General features: G+C 36.0%; 2 protein-coding genes across 3 annotated transcripts in view; one reads left to right on the forward strand and one right to left on the reverse strand.

Annotated features, from left to right (window-relative positions):
* FRMD7 (FERM domain containing 7) overlaps nt 1-6,161 on the forward strand; it is a gene marked incomplete at both ends in the record, with an annotated part of 61,848 nt that extends 55,687 nt beyond the window's left edge. For both annotated transcript variants that reach the window (XM_081042229.1, XM_081042228.1), the window contains 4 exons: nt 2,281-2,444; nt 3,755-3,823; nt 3,940-4,015; nt 5,079-6,161. In XM_081042229.1, the coding sequence (XP_080898355.1) occupies nt 2,281-2,444; nt 3,755-3,823; nt 3,940-4,015; nt 5,079-6,161 (1,392 nt within the window). The remainder of the gene's footprint in view (nt 1-2,280; nt 2,445-3,754; nt 3,824-3,939; nt 4,016-5,078) is intronic.
* A 1,937-nt stretch (nt 6,162-8,098) lies between these two features.
* The window catches only part of STK26 (serine/threonine kinase 26), a 63,607-nt gene continuing 47,434 nt past the window's right edge, over nt 8,099-24,271 (reverse strand). The window contains exons 5-12 of the mRNA XM_081042869.1: nt 23,314-23,422; nt 23,045-23,202; nt 21,989-22,174; nt 13,602-13,750; nt 11,763-11,856; nt 11,227-11,289; nt 11,008-11,144; nt 8,099-9,850 (exon numbers count right to left, since the gene is read on the reverse strand). Coding sequence (XP_080898995.1) covers nt 9,826-9,850; nt 11,008-11,144; nt 11,227-11,289; nt 11,763-11,856; nt 13,602-13,750; nt 21,989-22,174; nt 23,045-23,202; nt 23,314-23,422 — 921 coding nt within the window. The 3' untranslated portion in view covers nt 8,099-9,825. The remainder of the gene's footprint in view (nt 9,851-11,007; nt 11,145-11,226; nt 11,290-11,762; nt 11,857-13,601; nt 13,751-21,988; nt 22,175-23,044; nt 23,203-23,313; nt 23,423-24,271) is intronic.

Raw genomic sequence — 24,271 nt, forward strand, 5'->3', positions numbered from 1 at the left:
TTTGACAAAGAAGCTAAAAACATACAATGGAGGAAAGACAGCCTCTTCAATAAATGGTGCTGGGAGAATTGGATAGCCACGTGCAAAAGAATGAAACTGGACTGCTATCTGTCACCATGTACCAAAATTAATTGAAAATGGATCAAAGACTTAAGCATAAGACCTGACACAATAAACTGCATAGAAGAAAACATAGGTACTAAACTTATGGACCTTGGGTTCAAAGAGCATTTTATGAATTTGACTCCAAAGGCAATGGAAGTAAAAGCTAAAATAAACAAATGGGACTATGTGAAACTTAAAAGTTTCTGTACAGCAAAAGAAATCATCGACAAAATAAAGAGGCAGCTGACTGAATGGGAGTAGATTTTTGCAAACAGTTCCTCCGATAAGTGTCTATATCCAAAGTATACAAGGAACTCATGAAACTCAACAACAAAAAAACAAACAACCCAGTGGAAAAATGGGCAGAGGACCTGAAGAGACATTTCTCCAAAGAGGACTTACCAATGGCAAATAGACATATGAAAAAATGCTCAACATCACTAATCATCAGAGAAATGCAAATAAAAACCACAATGAGATATCACCTCACCACAGTCAGAATGGCTATCACCAATAAGACAAATAGCAACAAGTGCTGGAGAGGCTGTGGAGAAAAAGGAACCCTCATACACTGTTGGTGGGAATGCAGACTGGTGCAGCTGCTATGGAAGGCAGTGTGGAGGTTCCTCAAAAAATTACAAATAGAATTACCATATGACCCAGCAATCCTCTCCTGGGTATCTACCCAAAGAATTTGAAATCATTTATACATAAAGACACGTGTGTTCCAATGTTCATTGCAGCTTTGTTTACGGTGGCCAAGACATGGAAACAACCAAAATTTCCTTCGATAGATGAATGGATAAAGAAGTTGTGGTATATATACACAATGGAATACTATTCGGCATTAAGGAAAGATGATATAGGTACATTTGTGACAACATGGATGGATCATGAGAGTATAATGCTAAGCGAAATAAGTGAGACAGAAAAAGCAGAGAACCCTATGATTTCACTGATATGTGGTATATAAACGAAAAACAACAAAAGAACAAGACAAACAAATGAGAAACAAAAACTCATAGATACAGGCAATAGTTTCGTGGTTACTAGAGGGTAAAGGGGGCGGGGGGGAGGGAGATGAGGGTAAGGGGGATCAAATATATGGTGATGGGAGGAGAACTGACTCTGGGTGGTGAACACACAGTGGGACATATAGATGATGTAATACAGAATTGTACACCTGAAATCTATGTAATTTCACTAACAATTGTCACCCCAATAAATTAAAAAAAGCAGAAAAAAAAAGGAAAAAAAAGAAGCAATTATTGGTCAAGGCTGAATTGTTCAGGGTAAGACAAAGGTGTTAGAAATGTTGTTATTTTATGACTATAAAGGAAATGAAAAATGTGCATCAATTAATTTTTTGACCTACAGAAGATCCAGTAGTTTGGGCTTCATCCTCTGGATTTTAGCCTTATATGAAAGCATTCCTTTGAGCAGTTCAGGAGACTGTATCCAGTATGAAGCTCATGGAGAGTCCCACGGATGCATATAGGAACTTGGATAGGAATAAGAGAAGGGGGGCCAACAGAATGGGCTGGTGGGGCTGCTGAAAACAGGGCTACAGGCATGCGTGGGCAAATGGGGGTGTATAGTGAGTCGGGGGAATGGGGAAAACTTGGATTTATGTCTGGAAGTTCCCACAGAACAGATTAAAATATACTAAATGTGCAATGCAGAGCATCATAGAATAAGGCAGCACAGAGAGGAAGAAGTGTTTCTAGCTGGTATGTTAAAAAGATTCATGTGTGTGTAATCATCTTATAAAGTCGGTGATCTGTAAGGAAATCTCCTCCCCTCTCCCCTTTCCTGTTGGTTATTTATAACTTGTCACCTTGACAGGTTGCCCATTGATGTTCATTTAAACCTAATATCCAACCTCACAAGAATGTTCTGGCAGAGGAGAGGGGTAAAAAAATGTGTTTGAGGTGAGGGAGGTGTGCAAGTTAAGATTTACTTCTTAGTGAACAGTCTGTTTTTGAGCAGTGGCCCTGTCTGTTCCCCGGAAGGTTGCCAATCATTTGGTTTCAGTAGGTGTGAAGCCTATAGGGAGCAAAGTGGAAAACCAGAAGCTGCATGGGCACCTGGACCAATAGTTTGGAAGGCATTGGGATTTGAAGTTCTTTGATATTCTTGAAGGATGTTTTGCTTGATGGAAATTGGTTTATACAGGTGTTGTGCAAGGACACTTTGGAGTTCACCATGGCCAGCCGAGATGCCTGCAAGGCTTTCTGGAAGACTTGTGTGGAGTTCCATGCTTTTTTCAGACTCTCTGAAGAGCCCAAATCAAAGCCCAAAACCCTACTCTGCAGCAAGGGTTCCAGTTTCCGCTATAGGTAATTAAATATTGCACATAGGCAAACTATACACACAACTTCTTTTCAATACCATGGAAGGCACTAGGAGGAGCTTAAATGCTAGACACAGTAAAGAATCTGTCTCAATCAATTAAAGCATGATACCCTTTACTGATCATTCTGTGTGACACATTAAGTCATTATTTTCTAAATGGGAGACAAGGGGAGGGGAACACCCTACTTAAGGGGTTTCATCAGAATCTCTGCAAAAATGAGGAGACATGTAGTTTGAAAACACATGTTCAATAAACTTATTGTTTTCCTTATATGCAACTTACATGCAAGCCATGGAAAAGAAAGCTCAACAACATCCTTTTGGTGGTGATTATGTGAAAGATAGTATGAGAAAGCACTAGAGGGGCCAAGGGACATAAAAAGGTTGAGCAATATTGCAGTAGACGCTCCTTACAACAGGTAATACCTTGGAGGAATGGAAGCAAGGTCTAAATAAGATCTTGTTTTTATTTGAAGAAACCAGCCTAGGAATTGTTTGGAAGAAGCTTTCAAAACTCTTTTCTAAGATGAAAATATTCTAATTGAATGCTTCCCATGAGGGATTTTTTTAAATAGTGGAAGCCTGCCCCAGTAAAAACTGAGATTTTTTTTTGAAACATACATATATTTGATGGAATCTTTCCAAAATATGTTCTATAAGTCCCTCCCTTCTTAAACAGATGACACAGAGCATATTTTGCCTTTTCCTTAATGGCTTAACTAATTATAAACATCATTTATTATCCTTTATAGGCAGCTGTAGTGCAGTGATGGCCTCACGGTGGGGGAGGCATGTCAGAGCCTGCATCTCAGTGATAAATGGCCCAGAGTTTTGGGGTTTTATTATTCTTGTGATTTCTTTTTTGGCTTTTGTGTTTCTCTGAGCAGTCAGCTGCCTATTTTTGCTAGTGTATATCTTGCTGAAACAACCCTCTTTTACTGTTTAGTTACCTGTTTTTCTTCTATCATAGGTTGGGAAACCAGATAAATAGCCTCATTAGAAATCATGTGTAAAGTTGGAGGTAGGGAAAATACCTGTAAAGTATATTCATTTTCAAGACCAGAATTTTTAATATTTCAAGGGGTTTTAAAAAAAATGTCTGGGTTCTAAGTAGTTAAAGTTGCTCCATGCCTGATGATTAGGTAAGTGGGTATTATCATCAGTGTGATGGTCAAAGATTCATGACATATGTCAGTCATGCAGACTCTTGATTTTAACAATAAATGAGGCTTTTGGGTTTTAGTAGACTACTGGCTTATGACTAGCATTAATGTTTATCTTGTCCTTTTGATAGTGGAAGAACCCAAAGGCAACTTTTGGATTATGGGGAAAAAGGGAGGTTGAAGAGCTTGCCATTTGAAAGGTAAATGGTTGTGTTTCTTTCTCGCTCATGTTGATTTTAAGTTGAATTTAGAGATTTATATGTATCCTGTATTCACTAAAGACCATTTCAATTTCTTCTCCATTTGGGAATTTCAGGAAACATTACCCATCTCAGTACCATGAACGACAGTGCAGGTCCTCACCAGACCTCCTCTCTGATGTGTCCAAACAAGTAAGGTTTCTGAAAATGCCTTTTTCTTTAGATAAGAGTAATGTGTCATTTCAAATGCTTACAAGAATTGATTCTACCAGAATCACCCAGTGTGTGAAAAGGTTACCAGGTTCAAGTAGGTTAGCTTCCCGGGGAAGTCTATCAGCTCAATCTTTCCAGCCAATAGAAGACCATTTAGTAGACTACCACTGGTACTGGAAGGATCTGGGACATCTTTAAATTGCAACCTGTAATGGTAACATCTTGCAAAACGCATAGCCAAATGAATTTCTATGGCTTTGTATTTCTAAAAATTTTTTTTTACCTATAAAAATCTTTTTTTTTACCTATAAAAATCTTATGGTTCAGAAGTTATAAGATGTTGGGTTAAGGTTTTAAAGTACTTTTGCTGTATAATTTTGTAACTTAATTTAATAACAAAGTGCTAGTCTCCTGGATTTGTAAAATGATGGCTTCATTTGAGTTTTATAGTATGAACCATGTTAGTTATTTTTTGCTCTCACCAAAAAAAATTATAGGGTTCATAAACTAGTGTATTCATTCAAGTCACAGGCAGTTTTTTTCTGAAAGACATCACAGAAGTATAATGATGCAAAGTACCATCTAATATATGTTCCTCTCATGCCATTTATAGCCTCCTCCCTACCATTTCACAGAAAATAGGGAAGAGGCTGGAGCGGGGAAATTAGGAGACTTGTCTTAGGTCATACAGCAAGTCAAAGGCAGAGCCAGGACCAGAAGTCAGAACTCCTGGCTTACTGATATAACTAGTAAACCATACTGCTTGAAGTACATTGCTGGCTGAAGTATAGAGAACTCAGAGGCTGGGAGTGAGATGGTATTGAGAAAGGATAGTGTCATGTGTATTTTTTGGACATCAATTGGGATATGGCGCAAGTTATTACCCTTTCTGTATATATTTATTAAGCATAGAATAGAACATGGATTGAAATAACTTTGTAAAAAACCACCTTCGCAAAACTCAAGACTAATTTAGATCCCTGACCCCACCTCAACCAAATGGCTTTTTTCCTTCTTTCACCAACATGTCCTTTTTCTCAAGGTGGAAGAATTGAGACTAGCATACGGCACTGGGTACTACCGAAATGTGAATGGAGTGCACACATCTGAACCTGTGCTAGACAGTAGCAGGAGAAACTCGGCAGTGGAGATGATGTTTGCAGCTGAGCTGGAGCATTCCAAACCAGAGGCAGATCCCACATCTCTACATCAGTCCCAAAGCAGTTCCTCCTTCCCTTTTATTTACACTGACCTTGTCTTTAACACTGACCCTGATCTTGACACTGATCCCAGAGACTACATTGAGGCAAGGAGTCCTCTAAGCTCCTTCCAGACAAGCTGTAAGTTTGCTGACAATCACATGAGCACATCTTCTGGCCTTACAAGAAAAGTAAGGCGGTTGGCATACACAGATGTGCCCTATATTCCCTGTACTGGTCAGCAGGTTGATATTATGCCTCCCCAAGTCTTTTTTTATGTGGACAGACCACCCCAGGTGCCCAGACCATCTTCAATCATGGCAGAGGAAAGGGAAAGGCCAGACAACTCTCTAGAGCCCACTGCCATGAAGCCAGCCAAAAGAAGCCCTAGGAATATCAGAATGAAGAGCTTTCAGCAAGACTTTCAAGAACTCCAACAAGCTATGGCCAGGACTAGTGATAGGAGCAACATCAATGAAGATCTAGAAGAAGACCCTAATTTAGGAGATGCATTTGCACATAACATTCAAGAACAAACCCCTAAACGGTCCCAGAGCCAATCAGACATGAAAACTATCCGTTTTCCTTTCGGGTCAGAATTTAGACCTTTAGGGCCTTGTCCTGCTCTGAGTCGTAAAGCTGACCTATTTACATATATGTTTGCAGAGCAGGAGATTCCAGCAGTTCTAATGGATCAGGGAGCAGCAGAAAAGCATGTAGCTAGTGAATCCAGCAATTCTGAATCAGAGATTCTTAAACCAAACTATTACTCTTTGTATGGCAAAGAAATGAGATCACCCATGGCCAGAATCCGCTTGTCTTCTGGTAGTCTACAGCTAGATGAACAAGATGAAAATGTTTCTTTCAATATACCAACTGCTGAAGACAGGACTTTGCTAAAACCATGTAATTACTTTTTAGCTTAAGAGTGAACATTTCTGGGCCAGTTCTGCTACCAACCTAGGTAAGAAGAAGGAACCTTCTGCATAAACCATTTTCTTAGTTCTGATTCATTGGTTAAGGGAATCTTCAAAGTTGAATCACCTAGCTTATTAAAGATCCAACTGTTGCCTTGTTCCTCAAGCTCCGCTCCTCTATTCCCTCTGAAGGGACTCTGGAACATGCCTTCTCCTCACCAGCACTGTGGCAGGGTGAGGTGGGTATTTCTCATCTTGATTATACATTTCCCCGTAGAGATGATATAAATGAAGGTTGGGTTCCTTAACACTGAAGATTGGTGACAGTATGGGTTGGCATATAGAATTGGCTTCTGATGTCATTTAGTAATTTAGTAGATCGTGACAGTGTTGGTCATTTTGTTCTTAAACAATACTATGACTAAAGGTTTCAGTCCTCATTATCTGTGGGGAGCCCAGTAAACACAGTCCTATTATATGTTAAGGACTTCAATTTTTATAACATATGTTGGGGGGAGCACAGCCCTCTTAAAAGTCAGAAACAAGATAGTGGCATAATTCTCTCAACAGAACACAAATTTATAATTTATCTAGGATTTGGCAGAATTCTAAACCACAGAAATTCATTAATTAATCAATTTCTAAAGTCAGATATATCCCTGCTGAGGATACTATAATGTCAGAGTTCTTCTCTATTCTCAACTATCTACTATATGTAGTGAAAGACAAAAGCTAACATGTTGGTTTGTTTATCTAACCTGCAAGTATTTTTTGTTGTTGCTATATCTTGCATGCATGTAGGCAAGGAAACGAGATGAATAGTATTTTAATAAAGGGTGATGGAAATCCGTTTATTTAAAAAATAAGTTGTAAGTATGATCTTCCTTTTGTTTTAATCAGTTTCAGAAATAATTGGTTCTAGCCTGTTACTAAGGGAAGGGACAGTTAGAGAACAAAGAAAAGGAGGGAGGCAGGGGAGAAGTGGTAGAATTGGGGTAGCTGAAAAGAAAAAGATAGTACTAAAACCAGAATGAGTTAATGAACCAAATTCTATTCTTGATCCATTCAGAATTTCTCTATTATTTCCCTGGAAGGTATAGCATTCTATTTAACAATGTCTTTTTATTGATTTTAACGTTAAGTATAACATATTTACAAGATAAAGTTAGGTACTAACTTCAAAGAAATGGCACAATGTATAAGCAAGCCACATACGTATATATGTGTGTGTATATATATATATATATATATATATATATATATATATATATACGCGCACGCGTGTGTGTGTATGACTTAATGGAGAAAAGATGGATGGAATAATTTCTTTACTCTCCTAGTCTTTACATTGGAAAAATCCCTTTTAATATACCTCCCTCTGTCCTTTTCCCACATTCTAGCACTTCCTTTCCTGCTCCTGGAATCATATCCAGTAACTCACAAGTCTAGAATAGTTATTTAATAATAAGAATATATTGAAGCCCTATCATCTATATATTAATCCTATAGATCCTCAAAGCTATATTAAGTTCATCTTTGACCTTTTTTTCTAGGAAAAACTCAAATTCATTTAGGCTTATATGCTGTTTCTCATCTCAATTTCTCGAAATCTTTGTAAAATCTGTTTTCCCCAGAGAACTACAGGATTCAAATCTTTATAAGATTTCCTAATAAAACTATAATAAGGGGGGATATATAATTTATTGTCAAATCTAGGACATTTTTGAGTGAACGAAGACTCAATAATTTTGTCAGGACAGGAGGCAGAAATCAGGACACATGTTTACTGTAGCTATAATCTATGCTTAATAAAATATGAAGAATATCTTTTAGTTTCCAAAGGAAGCATTGGTGTTAAAATTCCAACAATAAATTAAAGGGCAAAGGAGAAATCATTTGAAACAATTAAAATACCACACCATACGTGCCTCAAGAAAACAAACATTGAGGACCATAGAATTTAAATATTTATTTTTAACCTTTTGTACCCCCCAAACACTGGTGTATGCTTCACCTAGGAACAATTTACAGGACTAATTAACTATAATGAATAAGCACTACAATTTCTATGTATGATGCACTTGTGTTGTAAAGTTTCAAATAATCAATTTATAAATGTGTTGCTTTTAAAAAATATTCATTTAATTCATAATATGAGTTGCAAAATTATTTCCTGACCTCTACAGATTATAAACTGTAATTAGTTTCAGTTACATAGCAGGTGAAATTTTTAACTGAACCATTACTTCAAAATACAATGTGTTAAAAGTAATTGTTACAGTATAGGCACCAATGAAAAGAATTTTCTTGGCATATGACAGGACAACAACTTATTCAATTGTCTATATTATTACAAACAAAGAGGAGGTAATGGCCACTTTGGCTAAAAATTGCATTCTATACTTGAAGACTATCTTCCTTCTAATATTTGGCAATTATTCAGATTTTTAAAATATGACTTTTGTGCAAAAACCAAATTGTGCAGTTCCAAACAATAAAGCGCTGACTAGCAAAACTAATATCAATAATTCTACTGGGCTTAAAAGAAAAAGGTATTACCCACATAACAGTACCATAAATATAACTGAAAATTAACAGTACAGTCTAACTTACCTTTGTATGGACAGAAATCATCCTGTACTATGGTTATTTTCATTTGAACTAGAAAATACTTATTTAAATACCCTTTCAAAAATGAAAAACTGATGCTTATGTATCGGATAATTATGAAGAACAAAAATGTATAAATAGTTTATAGGACATTTTACTACCATGACAAAAATATCCTGGTGTAAGTTATATTCATACCCATTGATCAGGTATTTAATCACATGACGATTAGCTTTCTTTAACCTCCCCAAATCCAAGCATGTCATATGCTATTTGAGTTGAAGATTTTAAAAATGAAGCCTGTCTAATTCCTACAGTATTACCAAAAAAAAAAAGAAAAGAATCCTTGGCTAATTGGTATTGTTTTAAATTCTCAACAATATTAAATAAGGGTTAATTGCCTCTTCTAAAAGAGAAAGTAAATACTGTACACCAAGAGGTACCTCTATTGCTGCATACTGCCTATAAATACGTCAAACACAGGGCTCTCAAATGTGGTCATCATCGAGCTGCCTGGAATATCATACCAAGTTGGTGGAAGGATCAATACTTTTCCAGGTTTCATTTCCAAGAGCTTATTAAAAACTTCTGTTTTAAGAAAGCATGACTTGTTTCCACCTCTCCACCAATAGTCATTTTTAGAATATACTTTTGTTAAAAAAATGTTTTATGAGGCTTGATGATTTATAAAAGTTGAATATTTAGGATGACTTTGAAAGACCTGTATGTTTCATCAGTGTACAGTTAACTAAAGATCAAAACATGGAAAGTATTCATCCTAGTAACTTAAGTAATAATGATACCTAAAAGCAAAACTGTATCTTAACCTTTACTAGAATACAGATGAAACTATAGTATTAAAAGTTATCCCTTACAAAATAATCTCTTTAAAATATAAAATGATAAACACCATCACAAAATAGTTGAATAGCTTCTTCCAAATCTTCAATGTTGCAAAGATCCAAAAGGCACATGGAGCTCATGAGTTAAGCATTGTTAAGCTTGAAGTAACTTTGGTGGGTTTCTCTGGGTTCATATGAAATAGAAGCCAATAAGAAGTTTCTTAGGGGGATTCATCTGCTGAACACCTATAAAATTAAGAAAAACTTTAATTGATATACAAGTATGCATGTTTATATTTCTCAACTGTATGAACTCTGCAATGAAGGAACTGATTCAGCAAACTAAATCCTTTCTATTGAATCGAATCATGCAGACAGTAAACATACAAAGAGGTTTAAAAATCTCTTTCCAATTGATTTGTTTGCAAATTGGAAGAGAGGGGAGTTTTCCATTAAAATCTAAGGGATTTTAAGAGGGGCTTTACTTTATTAGTACAAGTAGGCTTTATCAGATAGAAAGATCTATGAGAGTTGTGTGGTTTCACAGGCTATATAGTTTGTTTCCACTTGATGCCAGTGGCATCACAAATACAAAGAAATGTACGGATGCACCAAGAAGCAATATGTGAGTAATGGGATTAAGGCTAAATTAGTATTGCTTTATAACTTGCTTGAGTTAAGGAATTTTATGTATGTTTGTGTAAGCATAACAAAGTCTTGTTTAAAAAAGATATTTTAAAAATTAAATGTAAGAATTTTATTGAATGTGAACAAAATTAAACCAACAATTAAAGAGACTATGGAAACTAAAACATAAGGACCTTTTATAGTCTTAACTGAGATCCTCTACATAACACCCTATCTTTAAATTTGTTTTTATGGGGGTTAAACTTATGAACTTTAGCACTGGAAACTATGTAAATAGTGGTGTGATGAGAGTAGTAGCAAAAATGAAAGCATTCCTAAACGGTGTTTACAAGGGCCCAAATAACAATATGCTCCATGACCTTTTGTCTATACTTCTAGCAGGGTAAAGAAAAAAAGTAGCAGGCCATTTCATTCAGTGGAAAATTACTTTGTAATGCCTGAATATAATAATTCCAAAAGTTAATGATGTTTACTATGGGCAACTGACAAAACAGTTTTCAAGCACACAACTACTGAGAAATGACTTTGTTAAGAATAACTGAAATGACTGAATCAAAGTAATTATATTGGGTCATAAATTAATATCCAACAGAAAATGTCAAAATAATTTTTTTCTTCAGGAGGGCGCAGCTCACAGTGGCCCATGTGGGGATCGAACCAGCAACCTTGGTGTTATTAGCACTATGCTCTAACCAACTGAGCTAACAGGCCACCCCCCTCAAAATAATTTTTAAAAAATGACATTTAAAGCTTACTTTTGAAATTTTTCAATTAATTTCTTCACCATTTTATCTGTGATGCCAGGACAGGCGGCTTCAGCCACAGCAATACTTTTCTCAAGTTCTTCAATTGCCTGATTCCTGCTAGCATTATTCTCATCCTGCTGTTTAAGCTGAGAAAGATCAATAGCTATAACATTTAAAATTACTATACTTCTTAAAATACATGTCCAGTGTTGTTGAATCTGTACTTACTTCAGCAAATGCAGGTGTGATTATCATAGACAAACAGCTCAGGGTTTGCACAAGGTCTTGCTCCTTTGAACAAATTATATAGATTATATACATGAAATTAAAATAATCATTCATATTTTTCTTACTTATTCTATAGTAAATGTGCATTAATTTGAATCCTCCCCCAAAAAGGTCCAATATAAGCAATATATATAAAAGGTCCAATATAACCAATATAATGCTTTGTTCTCATCAGTAATTTCTATCCAACATCCAGAAGGTTTCTAACTTCAGGATTACAATAAATATCCATGATTCCACTAGATTTATGTATCTCTAGGTAAAAATGCATTTAAAAATAATACCAATGGCCACACAAATGACTTCTGTGACCCTTTTCTTAATTAGCTCAAAACTAATGGCAAATGAAGCATACTATAGACACAGTGAGGTAGACAGGAATTTAGGGTTATTACATTCCAACAATTTTGCCCATCAAAATCTCACTAAGTTTGAAGAAATCTGTCAAGAGGAAGTGATCATCTTTATGTACATACAGCCCCATTTTGCAGTTTCTTTGGATCAGGCTTCTTTCGCACGGTGGTAAAGCTCCATTCAGGATGAGTATTATTTTCCCTGCTAGTGGATTCCCTAAAAAGATTGCCAAAGATATTTCTGTAAGTTCCTAAATTATTAATCTTGGTGAGAATACCAAATCAATGCTTCAAACCCTGAAGAGAAAGCTGTCCCAATGCACACACAAAAAAAATGAGTATAAAAAAGTATTTGATCTCAGTTTCAGGTAGATACTACATTTTACTGAAGAGTAGCAGTGGTTCTAAACTCTTAAGTATGCATCACGATCACATGTGGAGACCTCTTACCATATATGAAACCCTGTACTTAACCCTCCCCCACTGACTGGATCAGGATCACCTATAGTGGGGGCTGTGATGTTTTTCTTTTAAGGTTTCATGGGCAACTCTCATGGGCAGCTAAGGCCAACAACCATTAGAACAGGGTACAAAAACTATCCTGGTATTTTTTATGCCATTGAAAAATTGGGCAATTTCTCATAGATGCATGACTCTGAGAGTATTTCAACCAGTGGAGAAGTAAATTCTGGTATAGCCTACAGACTTTTCTAGTACATTTCCCCGAAAATAAGACCTAGTCTTATTTTACTATAAGATGGGGTCTTATATAAGACAGGGTCTTATATTATATTTTGCTCCAAAAGACGCATTAGAGCTGATTGTCTGGGTAGGTCTTATTTTCGGGGAAACGGTATAAATGAAGTGATGGACATAGAAGCTAAAATGTTAATGCAAATGCTGAAGTTAAAAAGCAGTGCAACTTTTTAGGGGGTACAAATCATATCTAAATAAACACAGCAGGTCCTCAAAAACAATGTCATTTCATTATAATGTTGATGAGGAAAACGAAAATCAATTCTTGGCTAGGGCAACTATCTGTGTGTAACTTGCACGTTCTCTGCATGTCTGTGTGGGTTTTCCCTGGGTTCTCTAGTGTCCTCCCACATCCCAAAGATGTGCGTGTGAGCTGACTTGGAGTGTCTGAATTGTGCCAGTCTGAGTGAGTGTGGGTGTGTGTGATGTTCCCTGCAATGGAAGGGCGTCCTTTCCAGGGAGGATCCTGCCTTGTACCCTGTGCTGCTGGGAAGAGCTCTGGTCACCCCAGACCCTGAACTGGAGTAATCCGATTGGAAAATCATTACCTGATTTGTTTGTATTCATCTTTTTTAAATGTATGTACAGCTCACATTTATTTCAATGCTTTATTTAGAAGTTTAGTGATGTTTTTGTGACCAGAAATATGTCTTAGGAACTTAACTCTTGTTTCCATTGATTAACATATGGTAAAATTGGTTTTGTTATAAGACATTTTCCTTAACATTACAGTTTCCAAAAACCTATTGACAACATTAAGTGAAGACTTACTGTATTTAAATGTACCAGTCTGATCATGGTTTGGTCCATGGCCAAGAGGTAGGAAAAGCCTGCCGTTCAGTTCTCCAGAGGGATTTTGCAGGTTGCCAACAAAGTATGAGAAAATATAGCCCCTTATCATTTTGAGCAAACTAATAGAACACCTTTAATCAAATCTTGTTCTAAAATTTTGTAATATACTCATGTATCCACTAGGGGATAGACTGAGACCATTTAAAACTACAGCAACTCACTTCTAAGAAAAACATGTTTTCAAATTCATTGTACTCCACAGACTGTGATTTTAAAAGATCTTCATAGTTTCTAAAGTGAAACTTTAGAATATAGATTATATTTTATGCTAAAGAAAGCATGCTGAATCATAGTTTAAGGATATACAATATTACAATGGGCTATCTAAATAAAAATTAAACAATTTCTACATACGAATCAGAGCCCTCAGAATCAGATTCATCATCACTGTGTCCTTCTGCCTTCCATCTCTTAAATCGATCTATCAGTTCAGTCAGATAAGAAGTCTTCTTTGAATTTTTTACAATGAATTTGTGTTTCAGAAGTTCTTTAGCTGTAGGACGCTAAGGAAAAAATGAAGTATGCATGAATGTTTCTAGACTATGAGTGCAACTGGTGGTAAGAAATTATTTCAGTTTTTAAATTGAAAAGTATAAAAGCATGTCTGTAGACATGAGGACAACTAAAATGCTATAGGAAAATAGCTAATTCTATTTTTAAGTGACTCAAGGCAATCAAATTAATTTCACTGCTTTGGTACCAGTTTGTTAAAGCCCGATAGGCAAAAGGTGGTCAACCTACCAGCAAACTGGCCTTCTCAAAAGCAGAGAAACACAAGGGAGGATTTTGAAAATAAAGTAAACATTGAAAAACATTTCAAAATAGTGCTTTAAAATACTTTTATTATATTTATTGTAAATTGAAAAAATGGTGAAAACTAGTAAGGCTGTAATTTTGTTATTAGCTGAACACATTGTATGATCCCACGATTAATTCATACTGCATCAAACTACAAATACCAGGTGCTGTAGGGGATATTTCCCTCCTATTATTTTATTAATATCAGAATATTCATTATTAATTTAAAAATAGCAACATCAAACTTAGACAATTCTTGTATATTTCTAGTTTCTAGAAGTCATCAGGCAGCTTTATTTTATGTTTCAATAACAGTTGATATTTAGCATTATTTTATATTAGTTTCAGGTGTACAGCATATTCGTTAGAAATTTATATAATTTAAGAGGTGATCCCCTGATAAATCCAGTATCCACTTGGCACTATACACCAGTATCCACTTGGCACTATACAGAGTTATTACTATATTATTGAATATATTCCCTATGTTGTACATTATATCACCATGACTATTCTGTAACTTCCAATGTGTACTTCTATTTTTAATTTATTGGGGTGACAATTGTTAGTAAAATTACATCGATTTCAGGTATACAACTCTGTATTACATCATCTATAAATTCCATTGTGTGTTCTCCACCCAGACTCAGTTCTCCTTCCATCACCATATATTTGATCCCCCTTACCATCATCTCCCACCTCCCACCCCGCTTACCCTCCAGTAACCACTAAACTATTGTCTGTGTCTATGAGTTTTTGTTTCTCATTTGTTTGTCTTCTTCTTTTGTTGTTTTTGGTTTATATACCACATATCAGTGATATCATATGGTTCTGTGCTTTATTTTTCTGACTTATTTCACTTAGCATTATATTCTCAAGATCCATCCATGTTGTCACAAATGTTCCTATATCATCTTTTCTTACCGCCAAAAAGTATTCAATTGTGTATATATACCACAACTTCTTTAACCATTCATCTATCGAAGGACATTTTGATGATTCCATGACTTGGCCACTGTAAACAAAGCTGCAATGAACACTGGAGCATACATCTCTTTATGTACAAATGATTTCAAATTTTTTGGGTAGATACCCAGGAGTGGGATTGCTGGGTCATATGGTAATTCTATTCTTAATTTTTTGAGGAACCTCCACACTGCCTTCAATAATGGCTGCACCAGTCTGCATTCCTATCAACAGTGTACGAGAGTTCCTTTTTCTCCACAGCCTTTCCAACACATGTTATTATTTGTCTTGTTGATGATAGCCATTCTGACTGGGGTGAGGTTATATCTCATTGTGGTTTTTATTTGCATTTCTCTCACTATTAGTGATGTTGAGCATTTTTTCATATGTCTATTTGCCATATGTAAGTCCTCTTTGGAGAAATGTCTCTTCAGGTCCTCTGCCCATTTTTCAATTGGGTTATTTGTTTTTTTAGTTGTTGAGTTTCATGAGTTCCTTGTATATTTTGGATATTAGCCCCTTATCGGAGGCAATGTTTGCAAAAATCTCCCATTTAGTTGGTTGCCTCTTTATTTTGCCGATGGTTTCTTTTGCTGTGCAGAAGCTTTTAAGTTTCATATAGTCCCATTTGTTTTACTTTTACTTCCCTTGCTTTTGGAGTAAAATTCATAAAATGCTCTTTGAACCCAAGGTCCATAAGTTTAGTACCTATGTTTTCTTCTATGTACTTTATTGTGTCAGGTCTTATGCTTAGGTCTTTGATCCATTTTGAATTAATTTTAGTACATGGTGACAGATAGCAGTCCAGTTTCATTCTTTTAAATGTGGCTATCCAATTCACCCAGCACCATTTATTGAAGAGGCTGTCTTTCTCCATTGTATGTTTTTAGCTTCTTTGCCAAAAATTATCTGTCCATATGTATGTGGTTTTATTTCTGGGTTCTCAATTCTATTCCATTGGTCTATGTGTCTGTTTGTCTGCCAGTACCATGCTGTTTTGATTATTGTAGTCCTGTAGTACAAGCTAAAGTCAGGAAACGAGACACCTCCAGTATTGTTCCTTTTTCTTAAGATTGCTTTGGCTATTTGGGGTCTTTTGTGGTTCCAAACAAATCTGATGACTTTTTGTTCTATTTCTTTAAAAAATGCCATTGGGATTTTGATGGGGATTGCATTAAATCTGTACATTGCTTTGGGTAATATGGCCATTTTAACTATGTTGATTCTTCCAATCCATGAGCATGGAATGTCTTTCCATTACTTTGTGTCTTCTTCAATGTCTTTCAAAAATGTCTTACATTTTCAACATATGTATTTCACATCCTTGGTTAAGTTTATTCCTAGGTATTTCATTCTTTTTGCTGCAATTGGAAAAGGAATTGCTTTTTGTATTTCTTTTTCTGAGATTTCATTGTTAGTATATAGGAATGCAATGGACTTTTGTACGTTGATTTTGTATTCATTGATTGTTTCTAACAGCTTTTGGTGGAGTCTTTAAGGTTTTCTATATATAGCATCATGTCTTCTGCAGAGAGTGACAATTTAAACTTTTCATTCCCAATTCGGACTCCTTTTATTTCTTTCTCTTGCCTGACTGCTCTGCCAAGGACTTCCAAAACTATGTTGAAAAGCAGAGGTGATAGGGAACAGACCTATCGTGTTCCTGAATGTAGAACAAAGGGCTTCAGTTTTTCACCATTAATTGTGAAATTAGCTAAGGGTTTCTCATATAAGGCCTTTATTATGTTAAGGTATTTTCCTTCTATACCTATTTTATTAAGTGTTTTAATCATAAATGGATGTTGTATCTTGTCAAATGCTTTTTCTGCATCAATTGATATAATCATATGATTTTTGTCCTTTATTTTATGTGATGTATCACATTGATGCATTTGCAGATGTTGAACCATCCTTGTGCCTCGGGGATGAACCCCACTTAGTCGTGATGAATAATGTTTGTAATGCATTGTTGTATTCGATTTGCTAAAATTTTGTTTAGGATTTTTGCATCAGTATTCATCAGAGATATTGGTCTGTAGTTTTCTTTTTTTGTGTTGTCCTTACCAGGGTTTGGTTTGAGGGTAATGTTGGCCTAATAAAATGAGTTAGGTAGTACAGTCTCTTCTTCAGTTTTTTGGAAGAGTTTGAGCAGGATTGGTATTAGATCCTCTGTGAAGGATTGGTAGAATTCACTAGTGAAGCCATCCAGTCCTGGAATTTTGCTTTCGGGAAGGTTTTGGATGACTGATTCAATTTCGTTACTGGTGATCGGTCTGTTTAGATTTTCCAGTTCTTCATGGTTCAGCCTAGGAAAAATATGTGTTTCCAAGAACTTGTCCATTTCTTCTAGGTTATTGAATTTGGTAGGCATATAGTCTTTCATAGTATTCTTGGATGATGCTTTGTATTTCTGTGGTATCCGTGACAACTTCCCCTTTTTCATTTCTTATGTCGTTAATTAGTGTCTTCTCTCTTTTTATCTTAGTTAATCTAGCCAAGGGTTTGTCAATTTTGTTAATCGTTTCAAAGAACGAGCTCTTTCTCACATTAATTTTTTCTATTGTCTTTTTGTACTCTATTTCATTTAGTTCTTCTCTGATTTTTGTTATTTCCTTTCTTCTGCTGACCTTGGGTTTCATTTGTTCTTTTTCTAGTTCTTTGAGGTTTATCATGAGGTTATTTATTTGTGGTGTTTCTTATTTCTTGAGACAGGTCTGTAATGATATAAACTTCCCTCTTAAAACTGCTTTCGCTGCAGCCCAAAAATTTTGGTAGGATGTATTTTCATTGTCATTTATTTCTATGTATCTTTTAATGTATCCTCTAGTTTCTTGTTTGACTGGGTCGTTCTTCAAAAGTATGTTGCTTAATCTCCATGTATTTGTGTTTTTTCCTGCTTTCTCTTTGGAGTTGATATCCAATTTGAAAGCTATGTGATCAGACAATGTACTTGGTATGATTTTAATCTTCTTAAATTTTCTGAGACTGATTTTGTGTCCCAATACATGGTCTATCCTTGAGAATGTTCCATGTACACTAGAAAAGATCGCATAGTGTGATTTTTCAGGACGAAGTGTCCGTTATGTCCATGTCATCTAATGTGTCATTAATGGCTGCTGTTTCGTTATTTATTTTGTTTGGATGATCTATCCATAGCTGTCAATGATGTATTTAAGTCGCCTAGTATAACTGTGTTTTGGTCAATTTCTCCCTTTAGTTGTGTTAGTAGTTGCTTGGTATATTTCGGTGTTCCCTGATTGAGGGCATAAATATTGATGACTGTTATGTCTTCTTGGTGTAGAGTCCCTTTTACCATTATGAAATGTCCATCTTTGTCTCTTGTTACCTTTTTTACCCTGAAGTCTTTTTCATCCGATATCAGTATGCCTACACCTAATATTCTCTTGATACCATTTTGGAGTGTCAATTTCCACCCTTTCACTTTGAGTCCATTCTTGTCCTTGTACCTGAGATATGTCTCTTGAAGACAGCATATGGTTGGGTTTAGTTTTTTGATCCAATCTGCTACTCTGTGCCTTTTTATTGGTGAGTTCAGTCCATTTACATTTAGGGTGATTATTGATATGTGAAGATTTCCTGTTATTCTATCTTTAGTTTTCTGGTAAGGCCGTGTCTCCATTGTTTCTTTGCCTTTTTGTTGTCTATTATTTCTGTGTGGTAGTATTCTATGATGTTTCCCTCTGTTTCTTCTTTTATTACGATATATATTTCAGTTCTGGATTTTTTTTTGAGTGTTTACCCTTAAGTTTATGTAAAAGAAAGTTTGATATTTAGAGTAGTCCATTTTCTTCAGTACGCTTAGTTTCTCCATTCCCACATTCTGGTTCAGGCCTCTACTCTCTCCCTTTTTATGTTTTGGTTGCCACAAATTGTCCCTGTTGATGGTGGTCGAATAGCCTCCTTTAGTATTTCTTGTAGTGCAGGTCATGTATTAGAAAATTCCCTCAGTTTCTGTATGTCTTGAAAGGTCTTAATTCCTCCTTCATATCTAAAAGATATCTTTGCTTTTAGAAATTATCACAATTTCTGTCTTTGAATAGTTTGAATATTTGGTTCCACTCCCTCCTGGCTTGTACAGTTTCTGCTGTAAAATCGGATGATAATCTAATGGGCTTTACTTTGTAGGTTACCGTCTTTTCCCTTGCTGCCTTGAGGATTTTTAATTTGTGGTTAATTTTAGACAGCTTCAATACAATGTGCCTTGCAGAAAGCCTGTTGGGATTGAGGTAATTAGGTGTTCTATTTGCTTCTTGTATTCGAGGATCCAGTTCTGTCCACAAGTTTGGAATGTACTCATCGTCAATTTGTTTGAGTATGTTTTCTGTTCCCTTCTCTCTTTCTTCTCCTTCTCGTATGCCCATTATTCTTATATTGCTCTTTGTGATGGAGTCAGAAAGTTCTTGTAGAGTTCTTTCATTTCGTTTAAGTCTTAAGTCTCTTTCTTCTTCCACAGTGTCATTTCTAGGTTTCTATCTTCGATGTCCATGATCCTTTCCTCCATCTGGTCAACTCTACTACATACGCTGGCTATTTCTTTATTTCTTCTATTGAGTTCTTAATCTCCAAAAATTCCATTTGGTTCTTTTGTAAAATTTCAATCTCCTTTGTAAAATGCTCATGTTGTACTTTGATTGTGTTTCTGAGTTCATTAAACTGCCTTTCTGTGTTTTTTTGCATCTCATTGAATTTTTTCAGAACTGCAATCTTGAATTCTCTGTCATTTAAGTCACATATTTCCATATCTTAAGTTCCTTTTCTGGAGACTTTGCACTTTCTTTCTGAGCTGTCTTGTTGCCTTGGTTATTCATGGTAATTACTGATTTATTATTTCTCTTCCTAGAGATCTACAGGAGTGGCTTCTGCAACAGGTTGATAGGAACAGGTCTTTCTTTTGTTTTCCAATACTTGTTGGTAGAATGTTTTATTTTCTCTCCGACTGCTGCCTTTTTTTTTCTCTCACACAGTAGTGCTATGTTTTCTCTGCACTATTTCAGCTTCTCACATAATGGGGGGATTCCCTGGGAGATGGGGTTCTCGTCTGTTAATAGTTTGCCTGGGTCGCATGGTGCAGTGTCCTTGTGGGTATGCAGAGAGCTTTTGGAGTTTCAAAGCTCTTCCTTCTCCAGATTCGGAGCCCATATGGTTCAGCAGTTCTGTTTATTCCTGCAGGGATCGCCCAGTTAAGTGGGGCTAGGGGTGGGTTGAGTTGTGAGAGGTGGCCCAGAGCCATTGCCACGACCACCACCACAGCAGGTCCTGCTTACACAGCTCCCTCCCCTTTGCCGGAACTAGTTGGGCTGCGAATCTGTGTCTGCGTTTCACAGTTCTCAGAATAGTAAATATTCTGTTCTTTTGATATGACCCTGCTACTGTTCTGCTTCTAGCACCGGGCTGGTGGGGGCAGGGTGAGCTCTGGGAGGGTAGGTAGGGGGCGGCTAGTCTCAGTGCCTAAGGCTTCCATTCTCTGCGGCAGTGAGGGCTTAAACCACCATTTTCAGCCTTCTTCCCTCAGTCTTTTCTCCAAGGTCTCTGCCGTGAGCCTTGGGTTCAACTGTGTTATATGTTGTCCCCTCAGCCCTGTGGGCCATAAGCGGAGCCCTAGTAGTCCGAGTTCTTGCCTCTCCCACAGCTGCGGTAGTTACGGGATGCAGCAAGCTCGGAGCACTGAGGTAGGTCTGTGTCTTGTGCCCATGTGGCTCCATGTCCGAACTTTTCCCTTTCGTCTCCCTTGCTCCCAGCTTGCCCACATTTAGGTGAATTCAGTAGTGGACCTCTTCGTCCTGCCTGTCTGCTATGCAAGGAGTCCTTTGTGGAGTTATTGTTGTCCAATTAGTTGTAAATTCCAGAGGAGATTCACAAAGGCTCACCTCACACCACCATTTTGATGAAGTCTCTCTAATCTGTACTTCTTAATCCCCCTTCATCTTTGTCACCCAGCTTCCCAAGTTCCCTTTCATTGAGCAACCGTCAATTTGTTCTCTGTCTCTGAGCCTGTTTCTGTTTTGTTTATTCTTTTATTTCATTCTTTAGATTCTACATATAAGTGAAATCACATTGTATCTGTCTTGCTCTGTCTGACTTATTTCACTTAGCATAATACCCGCTATGTCCACCCACGTTGTTACTAATGGTTATGATTTCATTTTCTTTTAGGTCCTAATAATATCGTGTTGTATATATGTACTACATGTTCTTTATCAAATACTCTATTGATAGGTATTTAGGTTGCTTCCATATCTTGGCTATTGTAAATAATGCTATGATGAACATGGGGGTGTATATATCTTTTTGAATTAGTGTTTTAGATTTCTTCAGATGAATACTGAGAAGTGGAACTGTTCAGTCCTAAAGTAGTTCTATTTTTAATCTTTTGAAGAAGTTCCATTCTGTTTTCCATAGTAGCTGAACCAATTTACAATCTCACCAAAAGTCAGGCAGCTTTATTTTAAAAGCAGTAAAACAATTGGAATCAAATTTGCCAGGCAAATGAGTGGAGCTCACTGTACTTCAGGAAATGTATACAACTTCATGTTGGAATTTCTAAACATCAATTTAAAAATAGTGAAATGCAAACATAACTTTTCATGAAAAGTAAAAACACAGTTGAGTAAAAATCACTGTGAATAGTTAGTTACACATATACTTTAATGATGATATCCTGTTAAATGAATTTTATTTCTCAAATTTCTTCCCCCTGAAATAGGAAATGATCAATAGAATAAGGAAGAAGCTAGGGGCCATGAAAAACAGAAAAAGGCAGAGGGGAAGGAGAAAAAGAACTAAGGATCTTGTTAAGAACTGAACAAAATTAGCAATATAGAGGGAAGAACAAGGTTCCTGGATGGATCTTAGACAATTTTCACATGCATTGTATTCACTGTAGGAAAAAAAACTCCAACATTTGTTCTATGTAGATGTAACAATAAATAACAGTAGTAATAGGAATATATACTCACAAATGATGGATCTTTGTTCAGGCAAGCATCAATAAACTCCTTGAAGGACTTAGTAAAGTCTCCAACAAGAGTTGGAGGATTGTTTTTTGGAATAAGAAACAGAACTCTCATTGGATGCATATCGGAGTTAGGTGGCTCTCCCTTGGCTAGTTCAATAGCAGTAATTCCCAATGACCAAATATCGGCCTAAAGTAAAAGAAAAAAAAAATTACTTTGAAATTCCATTCCAACATACTGCCACAAAATAGCCTGTGGAATCTAATGGTCATACAATATTAAAGTATCTCAAGAAACGTGAAGTTAATAATTTTTTTATTAATAAAATTCATTTAATTAAAAAATTATCAAATTCCCTACTTTGTGCCAAGTACTACATTCTAGGCACTAAGGATTCAGGTGGTGAATAAACCACACAAAAATCCCTGCTCACCAGGGGTTTGTGTTCTAGTAGAAGAGAAAGATAAATAAATAATATGATGTCTGACGTTGTTAAGTTCTGTGAAGAAAATAACTCAAGATAAGGAAATAATAAATGATGGGGTCAGGGGTTGCAAATTTATACAAGATGGCTAGGGAAGACTACTCTGAGTAGGTAATGTTTAAAGCAGAGACCTGATTGGGAGGAAGGTTATTCCAGATAGAGGGAAGGACAAGTGCAAAGGTCTTGAGGCCACAGTGTACTTGCTATGTCTGTGGAACTGCAATAAGGCCACTTTGACTGAAGCAGATAAAATGTAGAGGAGAGTGATAGGAGATAAAGCTGCCAAGGCAAATGGGACAATTCCTAGTGAGCCAGATATGTGATAGTAAGGACTTTGGATATTATTCCAAGTCGGATGGAAGGAAATTGAAGGGAATAGGGTCTGAATATTACCAGCATCAAGGGAACTTAATAATTTAGCAGCAACATTTGACATAACTCTAGCTTTAGAAATAATTTAAAAGGAAGGAAAATTAAGGCAGAATGGGATAGTATGTTACAGAAAACTTATTAAAAACAAAAGTTTTTTTCAAAACAAACAAACAAAGAAACAGTTAATGCAGGTAAGGCTTTACTTTTGAGTCATAAGCCGACTGTTGAATAACTTCAGGAGCCATCCAAAATGGTGTTCCCACAAAGGTATTTCTTTTAATTTGTGTATCTGTCAGCTGGCCAGCAACTCCAAAGTCAGCAAGTTTAACATCTCCTTGTTCTGACAGCAAGACATTGGCAGCTACGGAGGGAAAAACAAACAAACAAACAAACAAAAACAAAAAGTGAAAAGAACCTCCGTTTCCTCAGAATGCATCTATTTTTCTCAGCCCCATATTAGACTTTTGTATACCTTTTATGTCTCGGTGAATTTTCTTTTCTGAATGCAGATAGTCCAGACCTTTCAAAATTTCTTTTAGCATGGTAGCAATCTGGAACTCATCAAATGGACCAGCTCGCAGCTTGGAGAAAACACACATACACATACATGTATGAAAGTTTGGAACAATAAAGTTCAAACTTGATATTATCTTTGAAATAAAAGAATCACTTAGATGTATGAAGCAGTTCTGTTTATTAAACCAATATTTAAATCAAACCAATGAGAAAAAATTTAAAAGGTGAAGAAAGAGAGTAAAAAAGTTAAGTCAAAGGGCTGGAATGGATTTAAATGATTGGATTTAATCTTGAAAGATATTAATGCAGGCAGTGTTACCTGTATGCTAGCTCCAAATACTGAGGTTCTTAAATATTTACATTACAAATTTAAGATATGCTTAAATTACAAAACTAGCTTGATTTTTGTCAGATAGGAAAAGAGAAATCACCTACTTGAATTTTGGCATTTGTTTAAAATCAATTAAATATTTACACTGAACTGACTTTTAGCACAGAATAGTCCTTAAGATTTCTGCATCAACCCAATTTGATCATATAAGTCAGCTCTAGCACAGTTCCTAGCATTTATGTATTTCAATAACATTGTGAAAGCATACAGACTTTGGGGACTCAAATTTAAAACTTAGGAGAATAATAATTAAACTATTCAGACTTTAATTGTAAAAAAAAAAAATTATCAAATCATGGAGGGATATGGTTTCACAAATAAATGTAACACATTTTCCTTTATTTTCCCACCCCTGTACCAAAGCCAGTAATTCCAACTGGAATACAAGGAAAGCAATGATTAGGTTTCAGAGAACTTGTAATGGAATATCTGAAAATCACTCTTTAAAATAAATGGTTATTTTAAAATTCTGGTACCTCATAAAGCACAAACGGTAGACTGTACAATATTATTACAGGAAAGG

The sequence above is a fragment of the Rhinolophus hipposideros genome, assembly GCF_964194185.1.
Source record: "Rhinolophus hipposideros genome assembly, chromosome: X".
NCBI classification, from domain to species: domain Eukaryota; kingdom Metazoa; phylum Chordata; class Mammalia; order Chiroptera; family Rhinolophidae; genus Rhinolophus; species Rhinolophus hipposideros.